This window comes from Trichosurus vulpecula, chromosome 5, assembly GCF_011100635.1.
Source record: "Trichosurus vulpecula isolate mTriVul1 chromosome 5, mTriVul1.pri, whole genome shotgun sequence".
NCBI lineage: Eukaryota > Metazoa > Chordata > Mammalia > Diprotodontia > Phalangeridae > Trichosurus > Trichosurus vulpecula.
Window position 1 is genome coordinate 194,665,881 of NC_050577.1, and position 13,723 is coordinate 194,679,603.

General features: G+C 39.0%; 1 protein-coding gene across 2 annotated transcripts in view; it reads left to right on the plus strand.

The window, feature by feature from the left end:
- The window catches only part of GUCY2C (guanylate cyclase 2C), a 118,858-nt gene that overhangs the window by 29,990 nt on the left and 75,145 nt on the right, over positions 1 to 13,723 (plus strand). For both annotated transcript variants that reach the window (XM_036760341.1, XM_036760342.1), the window contains one exon: positions 396 to 517. In XM_036760341.1, coding sequence (XP_036616236.1) covers positions 396 to 517 — 122 coding nt within the window. The remainder of the gene's footprint in view (positions 1 to 395; positions 518 to 13,723) is intronic.

Here is a 13,723-nt window from a genome sequence, read left to right on the forward strand (position 1 = left end):
CTATGGGATTATACTCAGTCTTGTAGAGTTAAATTATTCATGATTGTAAGAAGTCATCTTTTGTCCTTTGGAATATCGCATTCCAAGATTTTATCTCTTTTATATTAGTTACATAATCTTCTAGGATCCTGACTATGGTTCTTTGGCCCTTCTTCCATTTTTTAAAAAAAGAATACTTCATTCTCCTGGATAGATAATTGACATTTTTGGGTTTTCAAGTGTCTTCTGTCCATAACAAGGTCCTGTATGGTGTAGACAACTACATTCACCTTGGCACTTATTTATCTCTGCATTGATTCTAGAAAGTAGTCCAGTAAACAATTCAGATAATTTGAGAGTCTAGAAGGTTACTGAGAAATGCAAATTGGTTTTCCAGAATTTCTATTGTCTTCCAGGTACCTCAATTCTCTGGAAGCTGGAGTTTCCTATTTCTCACAGGAAATTCAATTTAAGGATGTGTTGAGAAGTGAGGACGAGTTTCATGATATTTTGAGCAATGAGAACAGGAGAAGCAACGGTAAGAAACCCTTCCAACTTTTTTCTTCAGAACAGCCTCTTCTAACGTCTACTACTTACTTTCCCCCAAATCTAGTACAGTTATTCTTGCTACCTTCTTCAAGGTTATATTTTTAGATTTTCTGCCATTTTGTATGATTTGTGGTATTGCCCCCCCACTTGATTTGCTTATGTTAATCATCGAATGAAATTCCAAAATCTATACTGAAATAAGAAAGCAGAATTTTCAGTGTTCAACTGGCAAAGAAAAGAAGGAAATGACATCTTCATATGCTAAAATGATGCTTCCTGTGGAACGTTGATTAAATGAACATTTTCATTTCAATAAAGATTTAAGCATCTACTGTTTGTTTGATGCTAAGGCTACAGAGAAAAATCAGAAGATCCTTCTCTCAAGATACCAATATTATCTCAGGGGAGAAACTATACACATACACACACATGTATATGTAATATATGTGTATATACATGTGTGTGTATGTGTGTATATACCTATATTATAGTTATTTCTTCCAGTAATGGGAATGAACTTATGCTGATGTATTTATGTTCTCTTATTTGAGTGCTCTTGGTCTTGAAGATCTGTGCAGATCTGGTGTTGGGGAAAATAAGCAAAGTTTCTCTTTGAAGCCCTCTCATCTCCTTTTTAGTGCCTCATTTCCCTTTATGAAATCTCAAAACCATTTCAAGTGCCTATTATTCCTCTCAGCTAGTTGTCAAGGTTGAAGAATGATTTGATATATCTATCCCAAAGGAGATGTTAGGTGATACAGGAATGTTTATTTTTGCTTCTACAATGAGAACTAAAACAAAGGGATGTTTGCTACTGTCATGGAGTATGTATCAGGAAAAGTTTAAATGGCAGAGGAATTTCCTATTGATGGTGAATGCCTTCAGAAGCTCCTGTTTAGGGATGACATTGTGCTGATTGCAAGACATCCTTGAATACTGCAAGAATGTATATTTCCAGGATTTTGTGGTGGAGGAGCCACAGCTTATTGAGTCCATCTTGATAATGATGATGATAACTACTAACATTTACATTGTGCTTACCATGTGCCAGGCACTGTGATAAATGCTTTACAATTATTATCTCATTTAATTCTCATAATCTTAGGAGTTAGGTGTTATTATCCTTCTAGTTCCACCTCTTTATTTTATAGACGAGGAAAAAGAGCTTGAGTAACTTGCCAAGGGTCACAGATTAGTAAGTGTCTGAAGCCAGATTTGAACTTAGGTCTTCCTGACTCCAGGCCAACACTCTATCCAGTGTACCGCCTTGCAGAGATATAGGTAGTCTCTCCACAGATAGAGAGATAGAACTGTAGATTACATACACATATATAAACACAATATGTAGATATAAACACAATATATACATATATGTGTGTATGTGTGTGTATCTGACTGTAATGACAATTTAGATTTGAAGATCTTCCCCACCCATTAATAGGCCATGTGACCTGCTTACATCATAGGAAGCCTAAGTCACATGTGGTGGGAGGAGTTTGCTGATAGGAAAAAGAAAGTCACAGGAAATAGAGACAGCAGTTAGAGCTGAGGGAAAGAGCACATGTGTGCTGTGCTGTGAGTGATTGTTGGTAGCAAGGCCTCAGCAGAGGGGTGGAAGGTTATGGGATGGTGAGGCTCCATGCTGTAATATTGTGTTTTAAGTTCCTTGCTGTTATGATAAAGCGGGCTTACTGGTTTGGGGAGTTGCTTGCTGCTTGGATGGGTTGGACTTATTGGTTATTGGATTTGGTTATTTGGTGCCTGAATAAATGTTTTACTTCTTCTCCCTTCTATATGGAGAGTCTCTCATATTTTGTGATACAGAATTACATAGGCATATTCATAATTACTGTTGATATTGTGTTTATTGCCTTGCTGCTATACTGGCAGGTGCTGAAATTGGATCTGTCATAGATTGGGAATTGAATAGGAGGAAGAGAGAAGGCTAGATTGCACTTGGGAAACAGCACAATACTTTCAGTGTTCCCAAGTTCCTCCTTGACATAAAAATTCATTTTCTTTAGCGTAAGTGTTACTACAATGATGCTATATGAGTATTTAGTCAGTTAGTCAGTCAGTGTTAGTTGGTCAGTGCTATATCCCAGGTGTTGTGCTAAGTACTTGGTATGAAAAGAAAGGCAAAAACACCATTCCTGGACTCTAGGAGCTCACATTCTAATGAGGGAGACAACATGCAAAAACTTTATACAGATAAGATATGTGTATGCATGCATATATCTATCTGCATATATCTATCTATCTATCTGTGTCTATGTGTGTGTGTGTATGACAGAGAGAGAGAGAGAGAGAGAGAGAGAGAGAGAGAGAGAGAGAGAGAGAGAGAGAATATTTCATATCAGGGAAGCAGGGACCAGGAAAGGCTTCCTAAAGGTTATATTTGAGCTAAGTCTTGAAGAAAGCCATGGAAACCAGTAGTCAGAGAGAGGAACTAGAATTTTAAAAAATTGAATGCTAAGAATTGCAGGCACTATAGGTGGAGGAGAGACTTTCAGTCAGGGAGGTTTTTCTGGGTGCTCTTCAACTCATGATTACCAACAGACCCTGAATGGAGCATCCAGCATGTACAACATACTCTGATAGATACTAGGGACATGAAACCATATAACTCTTTTCAAGAAGATTGCAACCTTGTTGAGGAGATGAAACTTACACAGAGACACTATTTGGTCACCTGCTTTTTTTTTTTCCGAAAACCAGATCTATCTTTATGAGGTGACTGGCTTGGGAGCTAAGACTACTTTCATCAGTCAATGGAGATGGAGATGGAGAGAAGATACCATATAAGGTTCCAATTCGGGTCTTAGAGATCATTAGTGCTATACCCCAATTAAGTGATTGTTCAACAGGCCAAGTCAATAAGCATTTTAAGGGCTTTCTAAAGGGCATTTTAAGGACACTGTGATAAGCTCTAGGGATACAAGAAAAGGCAAAAATAATACTTTTCCTCCATGAGTTCACAGTCTAATGGGAGAAACAACATATGGTGTAATAAATAATGGTGTATAAACAAACTATATACTGGACAAGTTAGAGGTAATCACAGAGGGAAGACGTTAGCATTAAGAGCTATTAGAAAAGGTTTCTTTTAAAAAGGAGGAATTTTAGCTGAGACTTGAAGGAACCAGGGAAGTTGGAGGTGGAGGATGACCATGGAGAGGATTTGGGACATCAATGAAAGCACAGAGTTGGGAGATGGAGTTTCTTGTTCAAAGAATAGTAAGGAAGCCATTGTTACTAGATCTTAGAGTACATGGTGATGGGAGTAGGGTAAGTTGTAAGAACATCAGAAATATAGGAAGGGTTCATGTATGAAGGGCTTTAAAAGTCAAATAGAGGATTTTATATTTGATCCTTGAGATAATAAGAAGCCATTAGTATTTATTGAATGGGGTGGGGGGAGCTGGAACATGGTCTGACATGTGCTTTAGGAAGATCACTTTGATAGCCATATGGAGGATGGACTAGAGTGACTGGAAGCAGGAATAGCCAGAAAGCTATTGCAATATTATAGGCATGAGATGATGAGTGTGTGTACTAGGGTAGTTGCAGTGTCATAGAAGAGAGAAAGGGATGTAGTGGAGAGATGTTACACAGGTTTTGATAACAGATTGGATATAGGTGGTGAGAGAAAGTGAGGATTTGAAGATAATACCTAGGTTGTGAACCTGGATGAGTGGGATTATGGTGCCTTTTGGTGAGTAGGACAGCAGTAGGAAGTTAGGAAGAGAGGAAGCTTTGGGGGAAAAGATAATGGATTCAGTTTTGTACGTGTTGAGTTTGAGATGTGAGCTTGGAGGTTAGGAGTAGATAAATAGTTTTCGGAATCATCTACATAGAAATGATAATTGACCATTAGAACTTTCACCAAATGAAATAGTATAGAGAAGAGAAGGCCCAGGACAGAACCTTGGGGGATACCCAAGGTTAGTGAGCACCACTTGGATGAAGATTTAGCAAAGTAGACTGAGAAGGAATGGTCAGACAAGTAGACCAAGAAAGAGCAGTGTTGTGAAAATGTAGAGAGAAGAGAGTATCAAGGAGAAAAGGATCCTCAACAGTGTCAAAGGCTGCAGAAAGATCAAGAAAGATGAGGATTAAGAAAAGATTCATTGATTAAGAGATCACTGGCAACTTTGGAGAGAGCAGTTTCAGTTGAATGATGAAGTAGGAAGCCAGATTGTAGAGTGTTAAGAAGAGAGTGAGAGAAAAAGGAAGTGGAGGCACCTATTGTTGATGGTCTTCTCAAGAGTTTAGCCATGAAAGGGAGCAGAGATAAAGAATAACAGCTAGTGGGCATGGATGGATCCAGTGAAGGTTTTGAAGTTGGAGAAGAGATAGTTGTATTTGTACTCTGTAAAAGCAGTCACAGGTAGAGAGAGGCTGAAGACTAGTGAGAGAGTGGAGATGACAGAGGGGACAATATGCTGGAGAAGACAGAATAGAATGGGATCACTGTACATGTAGAGGGGTTAGCCTTGAAAAAAGAAGGGCCACCGCCTTATGTAAGGTAGGGGTGAAAGGAGATAGTAAAGGAAGGAGGAAATGATGTGAAATGAGGAGAAGAGTAGAAGAGGGAGCTCTCTACAAATGGCCTCCATTTTTCAGTGAAAAATGAGCTACAGTCCTTGACTGAGAGGGTTTGCGTAGGGGGATCCATGGGAGCTTGGAGGAGGGATGAAAACATTTAGAAAAGCTGATTTGGTGAGTGGGATAGTGAATCAATGAAAGAGCATGCCATAAAGGCCCGGTTAAGATTATGTAATATATATTTGTTGTAGGTCCAATCAGCAGTTTTGTGGTTTTTTCCAGCATCATTCGGCAGCATGTTGTTTGCTGTTTTTCCTTCATTGTCAAAGAGGACTATGACGTCAGGGAGGTGATGCCATGACATGCAAGTGAATTGGATTTAAGTGAGGGAGGGCTGTGCAAAGTCACCAGCCTCACTTTCACCTTCAAAGCCATCTGGGTCTAGTGGCCAAATATAGATCAGAGCAACTGGAGATGGCCCAGGATGCAGTGGGGGGCCTTGGCCTTTTCAAGCTAAGGTCCTTATCAGGTCTCATTTTGACTGAGGCAAAGCCTATTCAGTGAAAAATATAAAAATGAAAATTTTTTAATCTCTAAAATTTCTTTTTCTCCTTTTCTCTTAAAGACCAGCCTTAAACACAAATCATTCTGGCTCTCATTGATTGGCCAATAATAGGTCCCAGGCCAAGCCCTAGTCATTGTCTGGGCCCTGATTGTCTCAGAATGAATGTAAATAGCAATTGTTTCTGTTTTGGCCAGAAATCCTGAGGGTCTTTCCCTCCCAGATCTATTTTTAAGAGGCCATTCTTTGCTTCATTTCTTATTAAGTCTTAATCACTAAATAGCAAGCAGCATGTGAGCAGAAATGAAGGCAGCTGATGGTGGAAGTACCTCCAAGACTGAGGCTTGGTAGGACAAGATTGATGATAGCGTAAGGGGACAAGGGACACTATATGATGTAGGGCTGATGTAGGGTTGAATTGGTTCACCATAGGGTTGAAATAGGGTATGTAGCCAGAGCGGGGATGATGGCCTATGAAAGAACGGAGGGATTTGAGGTCATAGTAAGGATGAAGAGCAGAGTTAGAGTTTGCAAGGCAGAAATTATGAGGTTTAAGGGGGATTTCAGGGACCCCTCAAGGACTAGATTACAGGAGAGGGTTGTCTGGAATGAATTCACAGACTCAAGCATTCTTCAAGTCAAGGTGGCAAAGGTTAATTGTAATGCCAATATAGTGGGCAGAGCTCCTTAGGGAACTTGTATTCCTTAAGGAACTTGTAACTTAACAGGAACGATGCTAAAGCATCATAGGAAAAGTAGTGGACTATCTAACAGATATGCTAATTAGGTGATAACTTACAACTTACAATAACTTGGTCACTGGCATCATTCTCTACTGGAAACCAGGGAAAGGGGTTTCTCAGGGGTGTATTTTTGGTCTATTACGTCTGTAGCAAGATAGCTTTGAGAGCTGATATCCATAGCTTGACCTTTGAATTGAGTATGTTAACTTTGGGAATCAATACATGATAATTCTATGCTTATAAGATCTGTTTTGACAAGAGAATTTCTTCAGAGGTTAGTTTGTTCTTGCGATGGGGAAAGATTGTTTTACTGGGACCCACTCGTGAGTAGTTGTGAGGAAAGGTAGTTTGTCTTACTGGGGCCACTCACGAGTTATTGCTAGGCATAGTGTCCTTGGGTGGGGGAGAAAACAGTCAGGGATTGTGTTTTGAAGCTAGGGAGAAACATTATTTCAAAACTGGGGTCCAAGCACAAGCACCCAAACACCCCATCGGAAAGAGAGGTGGAATGACAAAAAAATTGTGATCAGATAAGGAAATTTCAGCATTCACGAATGTGGAAGTGGGACATCTGTAGATAATGGCAAGATGAAGGGCAGGGGTGGAGAACCCGTGGCCTTGAGGCCACATGTGATGTTCTAGGTCCTTGGGTGTGGCCTTTTGACTGAGTCCTTTTATTAAGGGGATTTATTCTGTGAAGTTTGGATTCAGTCAAAGGGCTACACTTAAGGACCTAGAGGACCTAAATTCAAGGTTATGAATAACTCTATGTAAGACCTGAAGTGGGATGATGGCATAGGTGATGGGAAATAAGTTGAGCAATTGAGAGGTTAGAGTGTTTGAGGGGGTATCAATATGTGTGTTGAAGTCCCATAATATGGGGGGCACAAATTAGGAAGAAAAGAAAGACAGTGAGCCAGGATCTAAATTTGTTTTTTTTTAATATTTATTTATTTTTAGTTTTCACCATTGACTTCCACAAGATTTTGAGTTCCAAATTTTCTCCCCATCTTTTGCCTCCCCCCACCCCAAAACAGCATACAATCTGATATAGACTTTACATATACATTCTTATTAAACATATTTTCACAATCGTCATGTTGTAAAGAAGAATTAGAATCAATGGAAGGAACTAAGAAGAAACAAGGAACTAAATTTGTTGAGGAACAAGCATGTCCTGGAGGCAGGTACCAGAATCTGGATCAGATGTTAAATATGAATTGATGAAGCTGAAAAGGGTAGAGGTTATTAAATGATAGTGATAGAAGGAAAGCCTGGAAGTGGTAATGGGGGGCAAGGAGTATTCTGATTCAGTAAGTAAGGAAGGCTGTGAGTAAAACTGTAGCCAGTTTTGGAAAGGGTGGCAAAGGAGGCTGTGTCACCAGGAAGGAGTCTGGTCTCAGTGAGAGCAAGAAAATTGAAGAAGTGAGAAAGGAAAAGGTTTAAGATGAAAACAAGTTCATTACCTATGCATTGTGGAAGGGTTGGGTAGCTTTAGAGTAGAATGGTGGGGTTTAGGGGGTTGAGTTGAGGAGGATGAGAATAAGGCAGTGGGCAATGGGGGATGGAGAACGGGGTTTGAACAATAACAGCGGGAGAGTTCATAATCCCTGGGATAAGGAGGGTATGATGAGCAAGGAATATGTTGATTATTGAGGAATGAGTTCAGGTAGATTATCATAACTAGGGCAGAGGAGCTGTAGGGGGATGTTTGGCCTGGAGATTAGTCATTCCGGGGCAGCAGGCAGAGGGGTATAACTGGAAAAGAGTGGGAAGGGACCCACTTAGTAGCAAGTGCTGGTGAAGCAACTCCTATGGAGATAGTGTTGTAGGAGGTTGGAGAGGGTGTTGTTGGATTTAATTACTAAGCTACCAGACATATACTTTTATATGAGGAAATTCTTTGATGTAATTAAAACTAAGGAATGTTAGTTCTTGAAAAACTCAAGTTTAACAGAAATGTGTTAGGTACCAGTTCACACAACCATCATTTTTTTTATGCATAGTTTATCTGCCTTGGCCAAACCACACGTATGGAATATTGTGATCAGGCCTGGATGCCAAATTGTGTAGGAAGGATATTGACAAGCTAGAGTGTATCCAAAATTGGGAGATAAGGATGGTCAAAACTACTCAAAAAACACAAGAGGGTGGAGTCTGTAACCCATAGGCTAGACGGGTTTGACTTTTATTACTGGAAAATTTCTTGAACTCCCTACTGAAGTAACAGCTTGTGAGTACTTAGAATGTGGAATAGTAATCCCTAAAAGTTAGCATAACAACTTCATCAGAAACAGGTTATACAAGACTAACTTAATTTCCCTTTTTGACAGTTAATATTAGGTATGCTATAGACATGACATACTTAGATTTTGATTAAGTCCTTTGATAAGTTTTTGATAAAGTCCCCCATGTTACCCTGTTTAACACAATCCAGAGGGGCACAGTTGGTGCATTTGGAGTCATTATGGTCCAGTTCAACAACCATTTATTCAGTGCTTATTAGGTAATAGATGCTGGGAATACAAAGACAAAATGTTGCTCAATTGTGTCCAACTCTTTGGGACCCCATTTGGGGTTTTCTTGACAAAGATACTGTAGTGGTTTGTCATTTCCTTCTCTAGCTCATTTTACAGAGGAGGAAAGTGAGGCAGAGTTAAGTAACTTGCCCAGGGTCAAAAAAACTAAGTATCGGAGGATGGATTTGAATTCAGGTCTTCCTGACTCCAGGCCTGGCACTCTATATTATACTACCTAGCTGTCCTAAGACAAAAATAGAAGAGCTTTTGTCTTCAGAGTTTAAATTCTACTGGGTGGGTATGTATCTACACAGATTGTTCAATGCTAAGTTATTTGAGGAAGGAGAAAAAAATGAAAAAGTGGGAGGTAATAGAATCATGGAGAAAGTGGCACCTGAGTTGAGCCTTGAAATAAGATGAAGGATTCTTAGAGGTGGAGATGATGAGGGAGTACACTCCTGGTCTGGGGGGCAGCTTAAGCAAATACGTAGAGACCAGGGGTGGCATAATATTGTCTTGGAAAGAGGTGTCCAGTGGAAGTCCCCAGAGATCTGTCCTTGAACCTGTGGTGTTAAACACTTTAATAATTAACTTGAATGAAGCCATAAAAAGCATTCCTGTCAATTTAGCAATTGATATGAAGACAGGAGGTGTAGCTAACTCACTGCATGACAGAGTCAGGATCCAAGATTTGTCAAGCTAGAACAATGAATCAAGTTGACTAAGATATATTTAAAGTTAGAGACAGATGTGAAGTCTCATTTGATCTTTCCATGGCTGGTAGCTATCATCTTATGTAGCTTCTGCCCTTTGTAGCTAAACTCCTTGAAATGGCTGTCGTCAATAGGGACGTACACTTTCTCTCCTTTCACTCTCTTCTTAACCCCTTACAATCTGGTTTCCAAGATTATTAAGCTACCAAAAGTACCCTCTCTAAAGTGACTAATGATCTCTTAGTTGTCGATTCTAATAGCTTTTTCTCAATTCTCATTCTCCTTAACCTCTCTATCGCCTTTGACACTTTAAAAAATTTAATATTTTATTTTTTTCAGTTACATGTAAAAACAAATTGTTTAATTTTTTAAAATTTTAAGTTCCAAATTCTCTTTCTACCTATCCTCCTCACTCCTTGAGAAAGTAAACAATTTTATATAGGTTATAAATGTGCAGTCACACAAAACATTTTTCCATATAAGTCATGTTGTGAAAGAAAACACAAACCAAAAAAAATTCCCAACAAAACCAAGAAAAATAAAGTTTAAAAAAAGTATGCTTTGATCTGTATTTAGACTCCATCAGTTCTTTCTCTGGAGGTGGATAGCATTTGTCATCATAAGTCCTTTAGAACTATTTGGGAACATTATATATTGCCAAGAATAGCTAAGTCATTCACAGTTGCTGTTATTGTATATAATGTTCTGGTTCTACTCATTTCACTTTGCGTTACTTCATGTAAGTCTTTCCAGGTTTTTCTGAGAGCATCCTGATCATCATTTCTTCTAGCACAATAGAATTCCATCACAATCATATACCACAACTCGTTCAGCCATTCCCCAATTGATGAGCATCCCTCAATTTCCAATTCTTTGCCACTACAAAAAGAGCTGCTATAAATATTTTCATACATCCTTTTTGCTGTTGTTTTTATCCCTTTGGTTTATAGACCTGGTAGTGGTATTTCTGGGTAAAAGAGTATGCATAGTTTTCTAGCCTTTTGGGCACGGTTCCAAATTGCTTTCCAGAATGGTTAGATCAGTTCACAACTCCACCAACAGTGCATTAGTGTCTCAATTTACCCACATCCCTTCCAACATTTGTCATTTTCCTTTTCTGTCCTGTTAGCCAATCTAATAGGTATGAAGTGATACCCCAGAGCTCTTTTAATTTGCGTTTCTCTAATAAATAGTGATTAAGAGCATTTTTTCATAAGACTATAGATATCTTTGATTACTTCATCTGAAAACTGCCTGTTCATATCCTTTGACCATTTATCAACTGGAGAATGACTTGTATTGTTATAAATTTCACTCAGTTCTCTATATATTTGAGAAATGAGGCCTTTATCAAATTATTCAAAATTTTTTCACAGTTATTGTTAACTGTATTTCCCCCATCCTATGTACCCTTCCTGTTTATTCCATCCTCTCTCTCCTTTTACCCTGTCCCTCCTCAAAAGTGTTTTGCTTCTGACTACCCTTTCCCCAATCTGCCCTCCCTTCTATCACTGCCTCCCACTCCGTTCTTCTCTTATCCTCTTACCCTCTTACTTTCCTGTAGGGTAAGACAGATCTCTATACCCAACTGAGTGTGTATGTTATTCCCTCTTTGAGCCAATTCTGATGACAGTAAGGCTCCCCCACTCTCCCTGACCTCCTGGGACTCTTCCCCCCCAGTATAAAAGCTTTTTTCTTGATTCTTTTATGTAAGATAATTTACCCCATTACACCTATCCCTTTTTCTTTCTCCCAGTACATTCCTTCTCACCCCTTAATTTGCTTTTTTAGATATCTTCTCTTCATATTCAACTCACACTTGTGCCCTCTGTCTTTATATGCTCCTTCTAGCTACTTTAATAATGAAGGGGCAGCTAGGTGGAGCAGTGAGTAGAGCACCAGCCCTGGAATCAGGAGGACCTGAATTCAAATTCAGCCTCCAACACTTGACACATTTACTAGCTGTGAGACCTTGGGCAAGTCACTCAACCCCAATTGCCTTGGCTTCCCTTCTCCAAAAATAAAAAAATAAAAAAAGAATAAGAAAGGTCTTATGAATTACAAATATCATCTTCCCATATAGGAATGTAAACAGTTTAAAATAATTAAGTCCCTTGTGATTTTCTTCTCCTGTATACCTTTTATGCTTGAAAGTCATCTATTTCATTTAATATCCATTTTCCCCCCTGAAGGATTATACTCAGTTTTGCTGGGTAAGTGATTTTTGGTTGTAATCCTAGCTCCTTTGTCCTCCAGAATATCGTATTCCAAGTCCTCCAATCCTTTAATGTAGAAGCTGCTAAAACTTGCATTATCCTGTCTGTGGCTCCACCAAGTGTTTCTTTCTGGCTGTTTGCAATATTTTCTCCTTGACCTGGGAAATTTGGAATTTGACTATAATCTTCCTGGCAGTTTTCATTTCGGGATCTCTTTCAGGAAGTGATTGGTGGATTCTTTCAATTTCTATTTTACCCTCTGGTTTTAGAATATCAAGGCAGTTGTCCTTGATAATTTTTTGAAAGATGATGTCTAGGCTCTTTTGTTTTTTGTTTTTGTTTTTTTGATCATGGCTTTCCAATAATTTTTAAATTATCTTCCCTGGATCTATTTTCCAGGCCAGTTGTTTTTCCAATGAGATATTTCACATTGTCTTCCATTTTTTTCATTCTTTTGGTTTTGTTTTAACTCTTTTAAAAAATTTCTCATAAAGTCATTAGGTTCCATTTGCTCCATTCTAATTTTAAAGGAATTGTTTTCTTCAGTGAGCTTTTGGACTTCTTTTTCCATTTGGCTTCCTTTTCCTCACTGGCTTTTTGAACCTCTTGCCATTTGGCCTAGTCTGTTTTTTAAGGTGTTATTTTCTAAAGTATTTTTTTGTGTCTCCATTACCAAGCTGTTGACTTGTTTTTCATGATTTTCTTGCATCACTCTCATTTCTCTTCCCAATTTTTCCTCTACCTCTCTTACTTGATTTTCAAAATCCTTTTTGAGTTCTTTCATGGCCTAAGACCAATTCAAATTTTTCTTAGAGGCTTTGCATGTAGGAGCTTTGACTTTGTTGTCTTCTGAGTGTGTGTTTAGATCTTCCTTGTCATCATAGTAACTTTCAATAGCCTGAGTTTTCTTTCTGTTGTTTGCTCATTTTCCCAACTTATTAGTTGACTTTTAAAGTAGGGCTCTGCTTCCAGGGTGGGGGGAGCACTTTCCCAAGTTTCAGGGGGTTTGTGCAGCTGTTTTCAAAGATATTCCTAGGGACCTGTAAGTTTTCTTTTTTAAAAAATTTAATTATTATTTATGTATTTAATATTTTTAGTTTCAGCATTGATTTCCGCAAGAGTTTGAATTACAAATTTTCTCCCCATTTCTACCCTCCCTCCACTCCAAGATGGCATATATTGTGATTGCCCCATTCCCCAGTCAGTCCTCCCTTCTGTCGCCCCACTCCCCCCATCCCTTTTTCCCTTACTTTCTTGTAGGGTAAGATGGATTTCTATGCCCCATTGCCTGTACATCTTATTTCCTAGTTCCATGTAAAAACTTTTTTGGACATCTGCTTTTAAAACTTTGAGTTCCAAAATCTCTCCCCCCTTCCCTCCTCACCCACCCTCCCTAAGAAGGCAAGCAATTCAACCTGGGCCACATGTGTATCATTCTGCAAATCCCTACCACAATACTCGTGTTGTGAAAGACTAACTATATTTTGCTCCTTCCTATCCTATCCCCGTTTGTTCAATTTTCTCCCTTGACCCTGTCCCTTTTCAAAAGTGTTTGCTTGTGAGTACCTCCTCCCCCTGCCTGCTCTCCCTTCTATCATCCCCCCTTTTTTATCGCCTTCCTCCTTCTTTCCTGTGGGGTAAGATACCCAATTGAGTGTGTATGGTATTCCCTTCTCAGGTCAAATCCGATGAGAGCAAGATTCACTCATTCCCCCTCACCTGCCCTCTCTCCTCTTCCAACAAACTGCTTTTTCTTCTCACTTTTATGTGAGATAATTTACCCCATTCTATCTCTCCCTTTCTCCCTCTCTCAATATATTCCTCTCTCATCCCTTAATTTGATTTTTTTTAGATAACATCCCTTCATATTCAACTCACCCTGTGCCCTCTGTCT